Here is a 20,805-nt window from a genome sequence, read left to right on the forward strand (position 1 = left end):
TCCTTTGATATTTGTGTTATAGTTACATCTCACACTAGATTATAAATCATTGAACAAATTAGTTTAGAACAAGTAATTTATAATGATATCAAATTGTAGAAGTCGTGAACATACTTTAATTCATGATTAATTTATATTATTTAATTGAGTAGACATCATCTGCTGGTCGTATTAAACTATCTATAGAAGTATCATCAGCTCCCAAAATACTTTCCTTCTGTCGCATTTAAAAATTTATAAGAAATTTACATTAAATGTTTGAAATTTGACCAACTGTTACAAATTTCAATGGAGTACAAAATTTAACATCTTAGGCTATTCCTTAAATAGTGTCCTAAATAGGCTATATGTGCACTTCCTATTTTACCCGCGTATACGGAAGCCGAACCGTCTCCGTGTATTTCTCCTTCCAAAGCCCTAACCCCAAACTCCTAAACCCTAAATCAATTTTGCAGTTCTTCTCAAAAACCCTACAAGCTCTCCCACCCCCCCTCCAAACCCACCCACCAAACAAAAATGGTGAAGAAAAGCAAGAGTAAGCAATTAGTTCTCTATTCTATTTCTCTTCATTCATATTTTCTTTTGAATTTTTTGTGTTGAGTTTTTTTTTCTTTTTTTTTTTGTTGGGCAGAGAGTAAGAGCAAGAGGGTAACATTGAAGCAGAAGCACAAGATTATAAGGAAGGTAAAAGAGCATCACAAGAAAAAGGCCAAGGAGGCTAAGAAGCTAGGTCTTAACAAAAAGACTAAGGTGGAGAAGGATCCAGGAATCCCCAATGATTGGCCTTTCAAGGAACAAGAGCTTAAGGCTCTTGAAGCTCGTCGTGCTCGGGCACTTGAGGAGTTGGAGCAGAAGAAAGCTGCCCGAAAAGAGAGGGTAATTAAGTTATTTTTTAGCAGAATGCATATTGAGGATTCATATATTCACGAAAACTAGTTTAAGTATAATGAGATATTGTTATTGTTGTAAGATGTTTTTGATGCTTCGCATACCCAGATATCATAAAAAAGGTATCTTTGCTAAGTTTTCTATGTTTGATTGTTTCATGTGATGCTTGTTGATTTGTCTGGATTTAATTGAATCGTTGAATTGGCATTATAGAAATCACACTATGACAGTGTAATGGGGTCTACATTGACTTGGCTATCATAAAAAAGCGATCTTTGCTATGTTTGATTGTTTCATGTGATTCTTGTTGATTCGTCTGGAATCAACTAAAATGTTGATTGACTTTATGGAAATCATACCGTGATGGTGTAATGGGGATTGGGGTTTACATTGACTTGGCTATCATAAAAAAGTGATCTTTAATATGTTTCCTATGTTTGATTGTTTCATGTGATAAGTTGTCTGGAATCAATTGAAATGTTGAATAGACTTTATGAAAATCACACCATGATGGTGTAATGGGGTTTACATTGTCTTGACTATCATAAAAAAGTGATCTTTTGCTATGTTTTTGATGTTTGATTGTTTCATGTGATGCTTGATTATTCTGGTTTCAATTGAAATGTTGAATTGAAGTTATGGAAATCATACTATGATTGTATAATTCACTAGTCTCATAGTTATCTGGCAAGAGTAAATTGATTTAAGGATGTTTTAATCCATGGAACACTATCCTTTAAGTGGGTTTGAGACCCAATCCAACTTATAGTTGGGAAAAAATTATTTCTTTTAGTGGATAGGTTCCCTTGCATGTTTCAGTTCCGTGGTTCCACAGTTTCTTTCCTCGTGGTATTTTGGCAGTTGTTTAATTACCATACCACTGGTTTCCAGGCAAAGAAAAGAAAGCTAGGTCTGGTCGAAGATGATGACATGAATAAACTTGCAGACATGGCTTCGGGAGAACAGAATTTTATGGAGGACAAGGGAGATAATGATTCAACTACTTTTGTTAAAATCCGTGGTATGTCAACTTCTATTCTTTGTTTTTGTCATGGGTTGGTTGTGGGAGGAAGTGGTTGTGGTTTGCTTCTTTATCTCTTTTTCTCCCTTTGGTCTTTTACACTTGCTTATCCATGCAGATAACTCGGAAAGGGCTTTCTACAAGGAGTTAGTCAAAGTCATTGACGCTTCTGATGTCATTTTAGAAGTTCTTGATGCTCGAGATCCTCTTGGTACACGCTGTCTTGACATGGAAAAGATGGTGATGAGATCAGGACCTGGAAAACATCTTGTGTTACTCCTCAATAAAATTGGTATCCCCTTTCTCATTTTCTTTATAGCATTATCTTGTATCTACTTGAACTTTCACTGTTTGATTAAACGGATCATAGATAGCTACTATCATTTCTAATACTCACATGTCTGTGCTATTCTAAGTAAAAGATTATAAGCTGGAGTTTTTATTTGACTAGAATGAGTGATGGTGACTTATAGATGCTCAAAGAAGTGGAATTGTTTTTTTTTCATGATAAAGTATATGTGTGGATAAATTTGTATATATTTGTATCTCGCCCCTCTTTGATATAGGTTACCATAACATCCAAACTGCTAATTTATACACTATCTTATATGAAAGTTTGACGTGTTACCTTTTAGCTGTTCAGAGGGATGTCATTATTTAATTTTTGACTTTGTATTCAGATCTTGTTCCTCGGGAAGCCGCAGAAAAGTGGCTAAAATATCTGCGAGAGGAATTACCAGCAGTTGCTTTCAAGTGTAGCACCCAAGAACAGAAGTCAAACTTGGGCTGGAAGTCTTCATCAAAGGCTGGAAAGACTACAAATCTTTTGCAGACAAGTGATTGTCTTGGAGCTGAGAATCTGATAAAATTGCTTAAGAATTATTCACGAAGTCATGAGGTACTTCTAGGATCAATTTTTTATTGGGTTCTCACCTATTTATCTTGCTGTTCAGTTTTGGAATAAGCGTTGGAACTTCAACTGCTATGTTTTGCGTACAAACTGTCTTATTATGCTTCAAATTTGGCGTATGGGCAAGCAATAAACCTACCTGTCTATAGTCAACGTTGATGTCATTTTATTGCATTTTTGCTTTAGTTATGCTGGCTTCATGCTAATGCTAAGCTACTTGTTGCAGATCAAAAAATCAATCACTGTCGGTGTCATTGGCTTGCCAAATGTTGGTAAAAGTAGCCTAATTAATAGCTTGAAAAGATCTCACGTAGTCAATGTTGGTGCTACACCTGGATTAACAAGATCCATGCAAGAAGTCCAGTTAGATAAGAATGTTAAGTTGTTGGACTGCCCTGGGATTGTGATGCTTAGGTCGTCAGCAGAGAATGATGCAGCTATTGCTCTTCGAAATTGCAAGAGAATAGAGAAGTTAGATGACCCAGTTGGTCCTGGTAACTAGATTTGTTTTAGCATCGTTTGCATTACTCTTATGTGCTGTTTCAATGGTTGATTGATGTGGCTGACTGTGCTTGTACTGTGTGATGTGCAGTTAAGGAGATACTCAAACTGTGTCCGGCCAGGGTGTTAGTAACTATATACAAGGTTCCCAGCTTTGATTCAGTCGATGACTTCCTTCAGAAAGTTGCTACTGTTAGGGGTAGGCTAAAAAAGGGAGGAATTGTCAACACTGATGCTGCTGCAAGGATTGTTCTGCATGACTGGAATGAGGGTATGTATGATAACTGTTAAATTTCCTTGAGGACAGGGTTGAATTTAAAAAAGGTGACTACGTTCATGCTAGTAGTTTGATATCTGTTTGACACGTCTCAGGAAAAATACCATACTACACCATGCCCCCGTCTAGGAACGAGGGGGAGCATTCAGAGGTAAAGATAGTTTCAGAACTTGGAAAAGAATTCAATGTTGACGAAGTTTATGGAAGCGAATCCTCAATTATTGGAAGCCTCAAATCAGTTGATTATTTTCACCCAGTTGAAGTTCCGTCAAATCACCCTGTTAACTTTGACGAGACTATGCTAGAGGTAAGTGATTTGCTTTTAGACTTTCTTATTTGTCTGATTAATCCTTCTCAACATTTTTCTTGAATCTGTGGTTCGGTAACTGCTCTTTACTTGCTCTGCAAATCGAAATGTTTCTATTGTGACCAGTGGATTACGTCCATCTAGTACTGTATCATTGCTAATCCTGACCATACACATTGACGAATGAAATACATTATAGTAGTTATAAATTTATTTAGAGTTTATGAAACTTCTTTCATGGATAATTATCTTGCAGGTTTCTGTTTTTAAGTACTTAGCTCTCTGATAAAACTTGTTTGTCTTAGGAAAAGTTTTTCAGCATGAGACCTACAAGGGAAAAAAAAGAAAGAACATGAGCTCTTGAATTTGCAACGTTATCCTCTACATCACCAATGCCTGAACAATTTATGGCATCTATGACGAAGTGTTCTTTTCTAACCGCAGGACAATTTGGAGCAACCGGTGACTCATAGTGACAATACTACAGGCAACCCTGTTAATAATGTCGAAGATGAGCCAATGGATGCAGGAGAAGATGATGCAGGCCGGACAAGTGGCAAGAGTGCTAGCAGCAGACAAAATGAGAAGTTATATACCGAGGAAGGAATGCTAAATACCAAACTTAGAAAGGCTGAGAAGAAAAGGAGGAAGAAAGACAAAGCCTCTGCAGCCAGTGACATGATGGATGACGATTATGACTTTAAGGTAGATTATTTCAAGAAGGAATCCATCATGGATGACACTGAAGATGATATAACAGCAAATGAAAGCAAGAAAAACAGATTTGAGCTACCATCTGGGAATGAGTTGGATAACGAATGAATAATGAAGAGGGACGTCGTCACAATGAATTATCTTTGTTGATGGCGGGTAGAGTCACTTGGTACCTGTACCAAGAAACATGTATGCACCCGTGGTACGGAAGCTGGCTCGAGCCCCACCGTGTTATCGAGAAAAGGAGTTGTGTTATATTCTTTGACCAGATCTCATAGTTGGAGCATTCATGTGCCTTGTAAGCTTTTTGATTTGAGATTAAAATTTTCGTTCCAACTACACTGTATTATGGCAATTTTATCTTCTTCTTTTTTCTGTTAAACAAAGTTAATGAGATTTATATAGTCTAAGTTCCTCCAAAATAAAAAAATATTTCTTGTACATTGTTAATAACCAATTAACATTGGATCTCACGATGAAAGAGATGTTCTGGACCAGCTGTTGAAGCACTATCTAGCTAGGCCATCGTTGTCACACATCAAATATCCCCTAAAAATGAAAGTCATTTTTGTTGGTCCAGCAATTAGTTGGGATCCAATGAGTTGCTAGTTTTTATTTTTATTTTTTGTTTTTCCCATTTGGTGTAAGGTATTTGTATTGGAGCTTAATTAATCCGAATTTACGATGATTAGGTCGATTTGGGAGTAGTGCTTTTTTTATGAAGGATTTTTTCCCACAAGGCTTGAAATTGAAATCTCTGATCAAGGAAGAAACAGTCTCATTCAATGATAATAAGTTGCTACTTCAATTCCATTTTGGTTGCACCTGTTTAGTACAACATCAACTTCCCACCCTTTTTTCCCCTCCAATTAACATTCTTTTTTGACACGTAGAAGAAAACTCAGTCGAAATACAACCTCAAACAACAACAAATGAAAAGCTAAATTTGGAAAGTTTGCATTTTCATGAAGTCCTAATCAATTAGGAGTACCTGACATAACAATTTCCTAATATTACATGAAGTATTCATAAATATATCTTGGGTTAAATTGATACATAAACACAACAAAAGAAAGAATGTCAAATATATTCTAAAAAATTACTCAAAAGATGTGTGTATTTCACACAGTGACGCAGATTTAATTTTAATACAAATATACATGGAATGTCATTATCAGCACATTTATAAGAGAGAAAATTTCTCATGTTCCGCGTAAAACATTATTCGTATAACATTCAAAGTCAACTATTAATTTTTGTTTGGGAAAAATAGTTTTGAGCTCTTCAAAATTATCATATCTTTTACCAAAAATGTTTCTATATTATGAGAAAATAATTTTTTACGTCTAATAATAATTTGAATCTTAAGTTATTTGTTTGTGATCTCGTGTGAAAATAATCATATTACTAGAATAACATTCATAATAGGTTACAAAATCAATTCTCTCTTATATTTTAGAGATTTGGCATCGTGATATGATTATAAACTCTTTCAAATTTAGTATTTTCCACTCTCATAGTTGTTCAAAAAAAGTATGCTAAATGGAAGAAAAAAATGAAATAAATGAGAGATTGTAAACAAGTCAGTTAAACAAACTCAATTCAATTTTCTCATTTACTATGTTGTTTATTTATATCAAAGTCAAGATCAATTGGCTTTTAACAACTATAAATCTATAATTTTATTGTCTATACATGTGTACATAACTTATGAATATGGAAATTTCCGTTTCGAAAATGTGCAAAGAATTTATATTTTAAAAAAAAAAAAAAAAAACAGCGAAGGGTCCCGTACGTTACTTCTGATGGCACACAAGTAGTTTAACAACTAAGCGACAAAGCAAAGGTAAGAGTTTACTCGCATTAGATATTTATATTAGGAGCGAAAACAGAGTACAAGAGATTCAATTGAATTTTTTTTTTGAAAAATTGCTTTAGATAAATAAACAATTTGTTTTTTTTTCAAAAAGTTCATTTTTTGTAGTACATGAATTTTCTTTTTGAACGGACTTATGTAAACTTCTAGCTTCAACACTATTTATAACAAGTCGGTAGCATATGATATAGTCAAAATTTTCTATAATAATTATCATTTATAATAAAATCTCACTGTAACAACAAAGTTATGTGTTGATTAATTTTTTATGTTATGTTAAATTACATATTTTCTATAATAACATTTCGTTATAATCAAAAATAAATTAACAAATTGGAGTGATTTCTCATATAGGTATTCAATCAATAGATATTATATCATCAAACTTCTTTTTTTTTTTTTAATTTTAATTTTCTTTAATAAAATAATAATTTTTTGAGGTAATAACTATTCTCTTCATTTTAATTTATTTATTTTATTTTATTCAGCTCATTTTAAAAGAATGTCTTTTTCTTATTTTGATAATTTTTTAATTTTCTACTTAACATGTTTAAAGGCCAGAAAAAACTAAATACTTACCTTTCAAAAAGTCACAAAATTTATATTTTTTTTATTATCTTAAAATATATATCAAATCAAAAACAAATAAATAAATTAAAATACTAAATGTAACACTACAAGCAGAATAAGTACTACTTCCACCGTTCATCTTGACTCATTCATTTTTTATTAACATAGAAATTAAAAAATAATAAATAATAGAGATTATTTTATTATATTATTCTTTAAATGTAATAAATTTAATATTTTAAAAAATATGATAATAAATTATATTTAATATTAAAAGTAAAATAAATAAAATTTTTTTTATTAATTTTGTAATATGATTCTATTAAATATGTCAAAATGAAATAGTAGACGAATAAAGATAACGTAAATAGCTAGACAATTTCTTTTTTCAATTCAATGTGTATTCGGTGGGGTATTCCCCAAAAAATCAAATCAAAAATCCTCCTCCCCGCATAAATCATAATCACGCGCTCTCTCTACTTTTAATACTTTTTCTTTTTTCACACACATAAATATACGCAACACACTTTTTCGCTGTTCCCTCTTATTTCACCCTTTTTCGCTCTCTGCAATTCGAAAAACAGCCTAGGGTTTTTCTGCTCTTCTCCTATCAACTGTGAGAAGAAATGGGGCAACAATCGTTGATCTACAGCTTCGTTGCTCGAGGAACGGTGATTCTCGCTGAGTATACTGAATTCACTGGAAATTTCACTAGTATTGCATCGCAGTGTCTCCAGAAACTTCCGGCTTCGAATAATAAGTTTACTTATAACTGTGATGGACATACTTTTAACTACCTCGTTGATGACGGCTTCAGTGAGTTTTTTGCGCTTTTTTCCATTTCGTTTTCTGTGTGTTACTGTTTTGTTTTTCTGATCTGTAAGTTGATTGGCTATTTTCTGATTTTTTTGATCTGATTTCAGTTCAAATTTGCCGAACAGTTTCATTTTCATTTGAATCGCTATTACTTCTTGTGTTGTTTGATTGTTCTTCTTCTCTCTGTCGGCTCATTTATAACTGTGATGGACATACTTTTAACTACCTCTTTGATGACGGCTTCAGTGAGTTTTTTGTGCTTTTTTCCTTTTCGTTTTCTGTGTGTTACTGTGTTTGTTTTTCTGATTTGTAAGTTGATTGGCTTTTTTCTGATTTGTTTTCTGTGATTATTTGATGTTTTGATCTGATTTCAGTTCAATTTTGATGAACAGTTTCATTTTCATTTGAATCGCTATTACTTCTTGTGTTGTTTGATTGTTCTTCTCTGTGTCGGCTCCTTTATTACTGTGATGGCTATACTTTTAATGACCTTGTTGATGACGGCTTCAGTGATTTTTTTTTCTTCGTTTTCTGTGTTTGTTTGTTTGTTCTGATCTGTAAATGGACTGGTTTTTTCCTGATCTGTAATCTATGGTTATCCGCTTTTTTGATCTGATTCCAGTTTAAATTTAACGATTAGTTACAGTTTCATTTGAATTACGGCTTTCCGGTTGTGTGTGTGCTCGTGTTCTATGATGTGGGATGTTGACTGTGTTAGATCTTAGTCAAAACTGATTAGTGATCGATTTCCTGGTGTTGAATTTGAATTGAAGCGGAATTTTGGTTTAGATCTATTTCCTTTTGTGAGCTGTTTGCGATATTAAGGGTGTGAGAATTTTGTTTATTCAGAAAACTAGAGGATATGGATTTGTATGGAAGATCCTCCAAGAATTCGATGTGTCTGTGTTTGCTTGATTCACTTTTTTGTAATTCGGTCAGTTTCATGTTCTTTTATTAGGATGTACTGATATCTGCTGTTTATTCTTTTGCGAAGTTGCGCAGCTGACAATGCATCTTTGATTCATTATGTTGATATCAAATACTTGACTTTCTACATTGTCTCAAGATCAAGACTTTTATAATTTTGAGAAGGAACCAGACTTTATTGTTTGTCTAATTTGTGTTCTTCCTGCAAGTGATCCACGAAATTAGACAAAATGCAAAGTTTGAATAGCCTTCCTAAATTTAGCATGTCGGATCACCAACTTTAATGGAAGCCTAAATAGTACTAGTATACACAATTTGGGGTTTTTCCTATTTTCAGAATTGGAATGGATATGAAAAATGAGTCTATTCCGACAGATTATTGTTTCACTTGTTGTATCTGGAATTTTTTTGAGCTGTGTGAGCATCATGTTGGATATGCATTTTATTGGAAGAAATTCTGATTCAACTTTGTAAAGTACTATTTATTTTCTTGGGGTACTGGTGTCCGTTTGCCTCTGTACTTGGAATCATGACTGCTATATGACAGTCTGATATGTAATGTGCCATTGTCTGCTATTGTTTGTTTTTTGGCATTTACAACGCTAATGTGCTTTCTTTTGTACAACCAGCATACTGTGTTGTTGCTGTGGAATCTGTTGGCAGACAGGTTCCAATTGCATTTCTGGAGAGAGTTAAGGATGATTTTACCAAGAAATATGGTGGAGGCAAAGCTGCTACAGCTGTTGCTAACAGCTTGAACAAGGAGTTCGGGTATTTTGGCCTTTTCCTTTTCATTCTCTACTCTCTCGTGATTTAGTATGAATGCTGATGTCCCAAGACCATGATTGTAACTACAGGCCCAAAATGAAGGAGCAGATGCAGTACTGTGTTGATCATCCAGAGGAAATCAACAAGCTTGCAAAGGTGAAGGCTCAGGTTTCAGAAGTTAAAGGTGTGATGATGGAAAACATTGAGAAGGTAGAGCATTATCCCCTCTGTACTATAGTATGGTTTTAAAAGACCTGGTATCCTGATGTAGGACTAAAACGCATTTACAGTTCAAGGAAATGTATTGCAGTTTTTTAATGATAATTCTGGCCCTTGCAGGTCCTGGATCGCGGGGAGAAAATTGAACTTTTGGTGGACAAAACTGAGAATCTTCGCTCACAGGTTTGAATTCTGTCGTTCGGTGGATAAAACTATTCATTTTCCTGATTCTATGAAATTGCTATCTTGAAATGTCGATGACAAAGCTCTGTTGCCAGTTATATGAAAGTGGTGCTACCATTCTTTCTGTTAAAAACTGATAGCACATCTCTTGTTGCGTGCTATTTGCTAGTTTTAGTCTATATTGCTCGGACTCGTCAAAAATGTCCACGGATGCGTGTTGGATTCGCCAGAAGTAGTGTATTTTTGAAGAATCCAACACGGGTGCAGCATCAAAAATGAAGAGTCCGCGCAACTTAGGTTTTAGCAAATTGGAAGTGTTCTGGAAATATCCAGTTCCTTGGTGAATTTGATGTGGTAATAATGTATCTGCAATTCATCAGGTGGTGATTTTTGATATACACTGTTGAACAACAATTTGTGTGTGTTGTTCAACATTTTTATGTTTTGCTAATTTATCACCTTGTCTAAACCATTGTGAAATCCGAAGGTATTAGCAAACAGTGGGTAATGAGTTAATTTGTTCCTGCAGTAGGAAAATTGGAACCCCAGAATTGGTGCATCACATCTTAAGTTGTATTAGTTTTCCCCTTTCCGTCATGTGACTTGTGTCTGCTTTATGTTATTTTGATTACTCCTTTCCTTTCTGTTGAACAAGAACGATGGAGGTTTCTGAAATTGTATTAAATTGCAGGCACAAGATTTTAAGACACAAGGAACAAAAGTGAGGAGGAAGATGTGGTTGAAGAACATGAAGATCAAGCTTATAGTCCTGGGCATCATTATTGCCTTGATTCTGGTCATAGTTCTTTCAATATGTCATGGCTTCAAATGTCATTAATTGGTGGTCCTTTTTTTTGTTTTAATAAACCTGGCTATTGAACTATAATTCTTAATATTTCTAGCAGTAAAATGCCCGTTCCTTGTAATTCTATTTGTTTTTTGGATGATACATTTTACTTTATGCTGGGAAGGTATGATGAACAGTGCCTGTATAGCTTGTCATGCTGAAAACTGACTATACTGCTGAAAGCTCGTCTTTGGGAGCTCGTTAGCTCGCCTGAAAAATCTATTGAATGGTCCATTGCTGTATATTCTGTCTCTCATTTATGCCTGACTGCCTTTGGAATAATTTACTAGACAATATCAACTGACAATGTAGTAAGTATTTATATTGTTGTGCAACACTTGGGAGATTTACTCGAAAATTAAACCCCAGTTTTGAGGGTGCTCCTTGATTCTTTTTAGTAATGTCGAAACCTTGGTGTAAGGTTTAGTGTAGTTTTGGGTTGGACTTAAGTCTCTTTCATGTGTCTTTGCCAAGGGTTTCCACCCTTTTGTTTGTATTTGTATATCTTCTAAGTACCATTTACTTAGCATACGCTGGACGCAATTTAAGAAGAAAAAACAGGGAACTTAGATGGTGGCTTTTATTTCTTACATTTGAACCTGATCTCTATTGAAACCATATGCGATAGACACCAGCACAATTCGGGACAAACAGAGCATTCGTTCTTTTTCCCACTTTTCCTTTTCTGTTTCTATTCGTCTTTTACTCATTCCACCGTCCACAAATAATGAAATCTGGGACGCTATAGGGGAGTCATATTTAACTTAGATTGAGATATGACTTTTAAGAAAGTCATCTTGTAACCTTAGGGCTAAGTATTCAAGAGAGAACACCAAAACATGAAACGAAAATCAACTATAAAAATAAAGAAATAAATTAGACGTCTTTGGATAAACAAAAGAATATGTTCTAACTGAATAAATACAGCAAAAACATCTGCAAACGGAAATAAACTACTTGAACTTGGCTTGGATATGTATATATGCCTAGGCCACATATCATGATGCTGAAAAAGAAGACAACCCCATAATTTCATATGCTTTTTTAGACACACACTGGACAGGAAAAACCATTATGCCAAGGCAAGTGATTTTAGGTATTATAGCAAACTAGATCTCCAATCAACAACTAAGCCTGGTTGTTGCTGCCACCCCGTGGATGGTTGCCCATCCGTCCGCGGCCACGACCATAACCATAACCATAACCTCTGCCGCCGCCACCCCTGCCTCTTCCATATCCAGAGCCTGATACCACAAAACACAAATATTCAGAACCAAAAATGCATTTATAACATGTTACAAGGTGTAAGGTGGAGAAGAAAAACAGATGAGGTATCCATGCTATGCATGCTTACCACGATATCCCCAGCCACCACGGCCTCCACCTCGTCCCCAGTTTGAGTACCCACCATTTTCTATCAAAACAAAAATGTAGCATATGCATTGAATATACATTAATGCCATTTAAGTGTTAGAGCCAAACCAGCTAGGTAAGAAAGAATACCTTGATAATTATTATATCCATCTTGGTAATTTGCATATCCACCTCTGCTCCAACCACGTCCCCTCCCTCTACCACGTCCTTGTCCTCGCCCATATGACTCTAAAATAAAGTTAACTGAAAATGAGGATATAGCAAAATTTCACATGAATAACTGCTACAGTCATTCTGTTAGCAGGTCATTACCTTCATTACCAGCATTGTAGACTGCTTGTGCTTGTCTAGGTGGTGGTTGCAGCTGTCGAGGCTGGTAATTATAACGTGGGGCGTAGTTGTTATTGTTGTCATTGTAGTAATTAGTCTGCTGAGGCTCAGAAGGTGCTTGATACCTATGAGCATGAACTTACATAAGATGTTTTATAAATCAAGCAACCACCGAGAAAACAATAAGGCAACAAAGCAAACTTGCCAGAAGACTCGAAAAGGAAAAGGAACGACCACAATAAATCATGATTCAATAAAGTATCTAAAAAATTTTCTCACGTGAGCATGTTAAGATCTGAAAGAACATCCTAATAAAATGAATACAGCAGAGAGTTACCCTGGAGAGTTCTTGTTCAGTTCCGTTGTTGACAAGGTGATTGAAATCATCGAGACATGACGAGTCTGCTCCACACTTTTACAAAGAAAACCAACATTCAAGAATCAGAACCACAACTATGCAATTTGCACTCAATTGGAGAATAGAAGGTAAACCTTAGACTTATCCCACATGATAGGTGGATAGGCACCTCACACCTACATGCTCTTGAAAAAACAAAGAAAAGTAAGAAAGCTAGCAAGACTTCACACTTACGGCAAAAGGCCCTCTTCAATAGGTTCCCATACGTCTGTGATGCTCACTGAGCTGATAGCAGCGTCTTGATGCAGACGAGGAATTCTTCTCTGAACATTGAATTACATCTGAATATGGTAATACAGAAGTGTACTGGAAAAAAAAAAAACAAAGCAGGCTAACTACCTTAATGATCTCTGCAATAGCTACAGTCTTGCTTATTGCCTGACCCATTGCTTTCAAAACGATCTCTTTCCCATTCCTCTCCTGAATAGTCATAAAACTTTCTGTTAGCCACTTCCGAAAAGATTCTGGTTACAGTTTACATCAGAGCTCCCACCAAAAAATTGAGAAAGCTATAATCTGCAATGCAGCTTTGACCCTCAACCTTAGATATGGAATATGAATCTATGTAGCTCGGACTCTTTAAAAATGTCAAAGGGTGCTTGTCGGATTCGCCAAAACTAGTGTATTTTCGGAGATTCCGACAGGGGTGTCGCATCGAAAGTGAAGAGTCTGCGCAACTTAGATATGAATTAGCGGAAAATCATACAGCTACAAGGCTTCAAGTAGTCTTGAAGTGAGGCAACAACAAAGCAATTGTAGAGAGGAAACACACAAGAGATATACTCAGAGTCAAGAACAGACCAGAATTATTCTAGTTGCCGTCTTCAAAGAATATTACTAACAATTACAGAAACACTTCTTTTCACCTTTCATCTGCTGAACCATAGAGAATCAACTGCCAGCTATTATAAGTTGAAAAGAATTATTCAGCTCAACTACTACTGAATTCTCGGCTATGGTCCTCCGTTTTAAAAATTAAACCATCAGAACAGCCCCAGCTTAGGATCTTACTTATTCTTGTGAGACCGCAGCTACAACACTAGATTTCATTTCCTAGCTTCATATTTCACTGATTAGATAATTATTCTTCGTATGGAAGTTTCGGACAAATAATTGCAGTGAAATCTAATTGCTTCGCAGTGCTGTTAAGATGTAACTTCCATGATTAGTTGACAAACAATTTTTTTAGTTAAATTGCATTGAAGAACCATTATAACACCAGTTTCCTGTGTAAGGCAAATTCTTGAAATCTTCGCACCAAGTATTACACAACAATAAAAACCAAGTCTCAATCACAGAGACAACATGCAGGTATGATCATCAACGCTATCTGCAATGACTGCACAATAATCCTAGAATATTACAACAACAACATACCTAGTGAAATCTGGGGAAGGTAGAGTGTACACATACCTTAACCCTACAACCCTACCTCGTGGAGGTAGAAAGACTCCTAAAACATTAAAAAAAGAAAAAACCATCAATCCAATCAATCAAACAATCCCACCTTAACCCAATTCATCGGTCCCCCATCCTATCCCATGAACTCATTAGAGCAGCTAAAAATGCTGAAAAAAGCAAACAGCATCACTTTCCAGAATGCACCCCACGCCCCACCCCCCAAACCCCAAGCAACAATAACCAATGGAAACCCATATATACATGCATAATAATTGCACAAAAAAAAAAAACATTTTAAAAAACCCCCAAAAAGGGGGTCAGCTCGGTGCACTAAAGGTGCAAGAGACTGTTTCCACAACTCAAACCCGTAACCTCCAGTGTTCACATAACAACAACAACAACAACAACAACTTTACGAGTTACGCCAAGGATTATATACATATATACCTGTAGAAGTGTAGTAGCATAGGTGATGTAGTTTCTAACAATTCCTTGTGAAGTAATCCTGATCTCATTCTCATTTATCGGTAATTCCTGTCTCGGTTTCTCTACTTTTTGGTACCTATCCATTTTTGCTCCTCCTTCCTTAACTACAACAACAAAACAATAACCCTAAAACCCTTAACACAAATAGACTGTAAAACCCTTTAACACAAACAGCGGCAGTAGCCAATTGTTTAGTTTTGTTATCAGGTAAATGAAATATCTCTATGGATCATTATATTTGAATTCCAATATGTTGGGCTTTTTTTACGGCCCAATGTTTACAGGCCTAAAAGGACTGGTTTGCAGAAATGACCCCTTTTTAATTTTAAAAGTTGTGTAAAGATAATAATAGCCTCACTATATTTCTCTACCATGCACATTTGTATAATTTACAAAATTTATAATTGTAGAACATGCTCTAATATTTTTTTATACTACTTTCAATTTATTCAGTAAAAGTGAATCATTTAGTAAATAAATTGTTCGAAATGGGCTACTCGTAAAAATTTCTGCTAGAGAGTGAGAACCATCATGAAAACAACAGGTGTCTGTTTTTCTCCTCCCTGGTTTTTTATTTAGGCACTGGTGTTTAATCTGTATCTAATTTTGTTTAAAAAAAATTGTCTTAGAATAAAAATGTCTCAAGTTACGTATGGTTCATATTTAGATAAAAATAAGTAAACTTTAGACATATGTGCTTCAAGTTTAAACGGAGTCTTTAACCATATGAAAATTCAGTTACTCGTATTTGGGGTTGTTAAGAAGAGAATAGACTTACGATTTTTTTTGCAACATCATATGATTTAAATGATGGTTCGAAATAAAATAGTAGGGAAAAGGCATTAAAATCACCTTGAACTATACATAAAAAAAAAGTTATTTACACACCTAAATTAACGGGGCAACCTATTAACCATCTATTCTTCTCAAAAGTAAATTTTATTCCACTCTGAATCTGACGTGGAAAGAACGTTAATTTTTTTTTTTTAAAAAAAAAGGCGCATCTAGAAGAAAAAAAAGCCAAAAAATCTTTAAACCCCTAACCCACCACACTCTCTCTTCTCACCCATCTTTAATTTTCTCTCTCTCTCTCAACCTTCCTTTGTTCTTCATCACAATCACTCCTCCTTTGCAATGATTGATGAGAATAATTTTTTCATGATAGTTTTCGAAGGAAAAAATAGAAAAGATTGAGGATGAAATCGTCGCCAATCGAAAAAAATTTTGATGAGACGTTTGAAATTAATCAAATGTTATTGCTCCTACGTTAAACATCCATTTTTTAATTTATTTTTGTATTTCTGTTCTTTCTCTGTAAAAATTTATGAATTTTGCTCAAAAGTTAATTTTTTAACACTTTTTTTTGTAGATCTATCTTGTCTCTATAAAAATTTTCTTTCAATTTTGCTCAAATAATAATAATATATTAAAATTGTTCAAAATTTATTTTGATGTCGGATGATGAATTAGTGGTGAGGCATATTGATTTTTTGTGAATGTAATTGTGTGTGAATTTGATGATGGGTGATGCAATTAGGTGGCGATAGTGCTGTAACTTTTGGTGTCGTATAACAAAGAAGATTGAATTGAATAAAGTTATTGTTTGGGTGTATTAATTTTATATCAACAATGGAAGAAGAAGATGGCATTATGGTCGTTGGGAAATTGAAGAAAAAGAAGAAAATGGTTTTGGACATTGAAGAAAAAAAAGAAGAAGACGATATTGAATTTGAATGAAGTTATTGCTTGGGTGTATTGATTTTATATCATCTTCCCGTTAAGAATATGATCCCGTTAATTTTCTTTTTTCTTTTTGGAAATTGGAGAAAAAGAAGAAGATGGTTTTGGACATTGAAGAAAAATAAGAAGAAGGTTTTGTACACTGAAGAAAAAGAAAAAAATTGAGCTCATAAAAATGGAGGTTTTGGACAACAATGGAGGTTTTGGATATTGAAGAAAAAAAAAAAACTGACCTCGTAACAATGGAGGTTTTGGATATTGAAAAAAAGAAAACAAATTGAACTCATAACAATGGAGGTTTTGGATATTGAAGAAAAAGAACAAAAAAATTGAAGAAGAAAGAAAAAGAATTTAAATTAAAAATAAAAAATAAAAATTTATGAAAGTAATAAATTTATTATTTTTTTCATATCATGCTGACGTGGCAGGCGCGTGTGCAACACCACACCACATGCAAGTGGTATAATGCTTTACAGGGTGTAAAAAATATCACTTTTTATAGTTTATGTGTGTAATAGGTCACTAGTATAGTTTAGGTGTGGCTTCGACTTTTCTTATATAGTTTGGGGTGGAAACGATGCTTTTTCCTTAAATAGTACTTCAGATGAAACTATTGACATGAAAATAATCATTCAATTTTAATTCCATTTTCTAGCCATTTGCTGACAGTTTTATACAATACTGATACATATCTTATATGGATATGTTTTCTATACAATAACGATACAATTTCTATATGCATCTTATACATATATATTATTTATGCATCAATGATACAAATTTCATGCACATCATATTAAAAAATGCATATTCTATATAACAATTTATAATTCTTACCCATAAATTCGCTGCTCTACTTTTTTACAAACTATATCAGTATGGTATATGAATTGTATCAATATTGTATATAAACTGTATCTGAACTACGTGGACTAAAATGATCCAAATTATGAAATGACCATAATATTGAATTTGTTCGGGCCGACTGACCATAATTGTCCAATGGCGCAAACATGAACCAATTGTTTTGAAGAAGGTCAGCCCATATCTTTTTCCCAATAAAATACTGGACCGTACATTTTACCCATATTTTGGTTTTATTCAACTTTTTTTTGGCTAAAATTAATCAAATCGTACCATAGTAATTTTACTTGTAATAGTCTGCGTACCATAGTAACTGGACCATAATTACCCATGTTTGTATAGTATACTTCTTTTTTCGTTAAAATCACAACACAAAGTTTTTTCTACATGAGGCTTGTTCGAATTACAGTAATAGTCTCTGGACTACAATTCCGAGATAATTTAGTTTGCATACAAAACGACCCATAGCCTTTAACTGATCATCAACGTGAAAAAAAGTATCATCTATAAATTCATATATTGTGGAAATAGGAACGAGAATCTATTTCTAAACATACTATTATTATGCACAAGACGAAGAATCTCATCCATCCCACCACACTGCTCTGCTCTGTCTCGGAGAAACTTCAAATTCTTGCACCAACAAGAATGTTATCAAGTGAAGCAGCTGAACAAAAACTAACCACTCTATGAAACTTACTTGCAGATGCTGGCAAATTAGGCAACTTCCTCCAACTACACATCCCAAATTCACTAGTAAATTCACAAACACAAGCAGGATAACTCTTATAATGCTCCTCATTATACACATAAACAAGATTACCCAATCCAACACACTTTAAACTAGCAAATCTATCATCTTCATCACTATCAAACAAACAACACATCAGTTCATTAGGCATTATAGCAATTTCACTGAACTCCTGCATTGTTTTCTCATCAACTTTCCATAGTACAAAACTTGGTCCACTTTGTAAGTTACACAATCCACCTAAAACCAAACATTCTCGACATGTTACTAAGAATGAAAACAGTATCCCAGGTGGTCTGAGTGTCTCTACTTCACTCCACACATGCTCATCCAAATCGAAACACGTAACAAAACAAGAATATATACCAAAGACATACAACCTTTTCCTCAACAAAGCTGAACATAACCATTGTGATGAATTCCCTGACCTGAAATCAGCTGGCAAAGGTGGACACAGTTCCCAAGAATCAAGATTTGGATTATATACCTCAACAGCCAAACGATCCTCAACATCAACTAATCCACCGACAAACCTAACACCACCAACAACAATGAATCTTGGTCCATCATTATTGTAATAAACACCCACAAGAGGATTACACCTAGGAAACCTCGAAGGACTTGTTTGGTTCCAAATGCCATTGAAAATTGGCTTAAAACTGAAATTTTCAGAAGAAGTAGAAAAGAAAAAACCATTAGAACCAATAAAGAAATCTTGGGATAAAAGAGTAGAAATGGGAAGTGAAATCCATTCATTGGAATTTGGGTCATAGGCAAATGCTTGGTTATTCTTGAAAAAAATACTGTTTTGGCCACATAGAAAAAGCCATGGTTTATTTTTTGTTGTAGAGATTTTGGTGGTAAAAGAGGAAGAAGTTATTATAGAATTCCAGTTTTTGCATACAGAAGAAGCAATGATTATAGAACGAATTGGGAGATAAGAGAGGATTTTTTCTGTTAAGTCTGAAGAAAGATAATTCCAGTTCTTGAAAATGGTATCATTTTGAGAATTGGGCTTCTGACTGGAAATTAGTTTTTCAATTTTTTGGGGGTTGAGGGATTTTGAAAAAAGATTGTTTTTTTGGGGAGTTTGGTTGGTTAAAAGTGTGTTGGGATGTGGAAGATGTAGATAGAATACAAGTCACAAGATATAGAAAGAAGAAATAGAGGAGAAAAAAAGTAGAAAGGAATGTGTGAGAGGTTGGTTTTTCTGATTTTTCATTCAGTGTTCAGTATCCGTTCGTGTAAGAGTAGGGCTCATTCAGGGATAGAATGTGTGAGAGATTGATTTTTCCTAATTTTTTATTTAGTGTCCGATATGTGTATTGAAATTCGACTAATTTGAATTTCCGGAGTCAAATTCAAGATCTCTGGTTAAGGAAGGAATAACCACGTTCACTACACCATATTCTATAATGGTGTTGGATAGTAACATACTCCTCATTAATTTATAATTGTCATACTTTTATTTTCAGAGTCAAACGACATTTCAAAATATTATTTTTCATCATAATGTTGAATATTTAAATTTTAATTTTAAAAAATCAAACATGACGACTAAAAAGAAACCACGGGAGTAACAGAAAGAGAAACACATAAAGGCCAGAAAAATTAAAGAATTGGTTTTTGGTGCCGACAATTGATGTATAGTTTGTTTGGTCAAGTTTTAGGAGATCAAAAATATTTATTTCTCTAACCAAAAAGAAAATATTTATTTTTAAAAATTGAGGTAATTGGTTAAGTTTGTGGGAGAAAATAAATGTTTTCTAAGAGTATCAAAAGCTGTTATTCAGAAGTTTTTTTTTAAAAAGAGCTTTTTCTCTAAAAATAATTTTTTGAAATACATTTTTGAGAAAATTTTTTTGGATTGTTTTGTCTTGAATAAAAGGTCGGCATCCAATCTAATCTTCTAATATCTCACTCTATAACACTATATTGGGTGAATTGCTATAGTTATTGATTTTTCAAAAAAATACGGTAAAAAAACACTTTTAAAAGAGTTGATCACACGTTAATTGTTACTTACAAGTATTTTTTAAATTTAATGATTAAACACAAAGTTTTTCACAATAAGTATCTTTTTTGAAAAACACTTCTAAAATGTTTATTTCGTTTTAACAATATAATTTGTTTATTTCAGTTAAGTTTAGATAAATTATTGACTTGTTGATTTATCAGTATTACTTTTAATATTTAGTTGTAAGATAACAAGTGTGTTCATTTCGTTTACAAGGTCATGAATGGTTGTATCATTGAAGTCTTTTACAACAAATTAGTACTAAATTAAAGACTACTTAATAAATTGCTTACTTTTTTTTAGTTTGCGTTACTAAGAGCCTGTTTGAATAAGATTAAAAAATAATTTTTTAGCTTAAGTGATTAAAAGTTTAAAATAATTAAATGCTTATAAATTAAATAAATAAGTGTTTGGATAGAAGTGTTGAAATCGAAAAAAAATTGTTGATGTGTTTGGTAAACAAGTGATGTTAAACATTTTTTTATTGTTAAAATGACTTAAATGTCCTTAAAATTGTTAACACCATAAATAAAATAAATTATTTATAATGTTTAATTCTAAAATAAAAATTTTGAACAAATCTCCAATATAATGATGGAT

At 33.8% G+C, this 20,805-nt stretch overlaps 4 protein-coding genes across 5 annotated transcripts; 2 read left to right on the plus strand and 2 right to left on the minus strand.

Annotated features, from left to right (window-relative positions):
• The first annotated feature begins 217 nt into the window (after positions 1–217).
• LOC107875330 (guanine nucleotide-binding protein-like NSN1) lies at positions 218–5,091 on the plus strand. Its single transcript, XM_016722010.2, has 9 exons — positions 218–535; positions 632–876; positions 1,780–1,909; positions 2,028–2,201; positions 2,590–2,807; positions 3,046–3,313; positions 3,412–3,591; positions 3,693–3,904; positions 4,349–5,091. Exons 1-9 carry the CDS (start codon positions 517–519, stop codon positions 4,724–4,726), a joined length of 1,824 nt encoding a protein of 607 aa, XP_016577496.1. The 5' UTR covers positions 218–516; the 3' UTR covers positions 4,727–5,091.
• A 2,368-nt stretch (positions 5,092–7,459) lies between these two features.
• On the plus strand, positions 7,460–11,066 carry LOC107875329 (vesicle-associated membrane protein 721). Its single transcript, XM_016722009.2, has 5 exons — positions 7,460–7,880; positions 9,437–9,578; positions 9,665–9,785; positions 9,915–9,977; positions 10,669–11,066. The coding sequence occupies exons 1-5, from the start codon at positions 7,691–7,693 to the stop codon at positions 10,813–10,815; spliced, it is 663 nt and encodes a 220-aa protein (XP_016577495.1). The 5' UTR covers positions 7,460–7,690; the 3' UTR covers positions 10,816–11,066.
• Positions 11,067–11,688: 622 nt separating this feature from the next.
• LOC107875328 (ATP-dependent RNA helicase A) lies at positions 11,689–15,057 on the minus strand. 2 transcript variants are annotated; one of them, XM_016722008.2, is made up of 8 exons: positions 14,795–15,057; positions 13,286–13,366; positions 13,121–13,209; positions 12,866–12,940; positions 12,511–12,653; positions 12,328–12,426; positions 12,179–12,238; positions 11,689–12,068 (listed from the first exon to the last, which is right to left on the minus strand). In XM_016722008.2, exons 1-8 carry the CDS (start codon positions 14,915–14,917, stop codon positions 11,953–11,955), a joined length of 786 nt encoding a protein of 261 aa, XP_016577494.1. In that variant the 5' UTR covers positions 14,918–15,057; the 3' UTR covers positions 11,689–11,952. The 2 variants fall into 2 exon arrangements, with proteins under 2 accessions (XP_016577494.1, XP_016577493.1); XM_016722007.2 differs by having other exon boundaries at positions 12,328–12,441; positions 14,795–15,046.
• Positions 15,058–17,925: 2,868 nt separating this feature from the next.
• LOC107873782 (F-box/kelch-repeat protein At3g24760) lies at positions 17,926–19,323 on the minus strand (the record flags this gene model as incomplete). Its single annotated transcript, XM_016720725.2, has 1 exon — positions 17,926–19,323. A coding segment is annotated over one exon (1,260 nt), but the record flags the coding sequence as incomplete, so codon positions are not given.
• Between the last annotated feature and the right edge of the window lie 1,482 nt (positions 19,324–20,805).

This window comes from Capsicum annuum, chromosome 6, assembly GCF_002878395.1.
Source record: "Capsicum annuum cultivar UCD-10X-F1 chromosome 6, UCD10Xv1.1, whole genome shotgun sequence".
Lineage (NCBI taxonomy): Eukaryota > Viridiplantae > Streptophyta > Magnoliopsida > Solanales > Solanaceae > Capsicum > Capsicum annuum.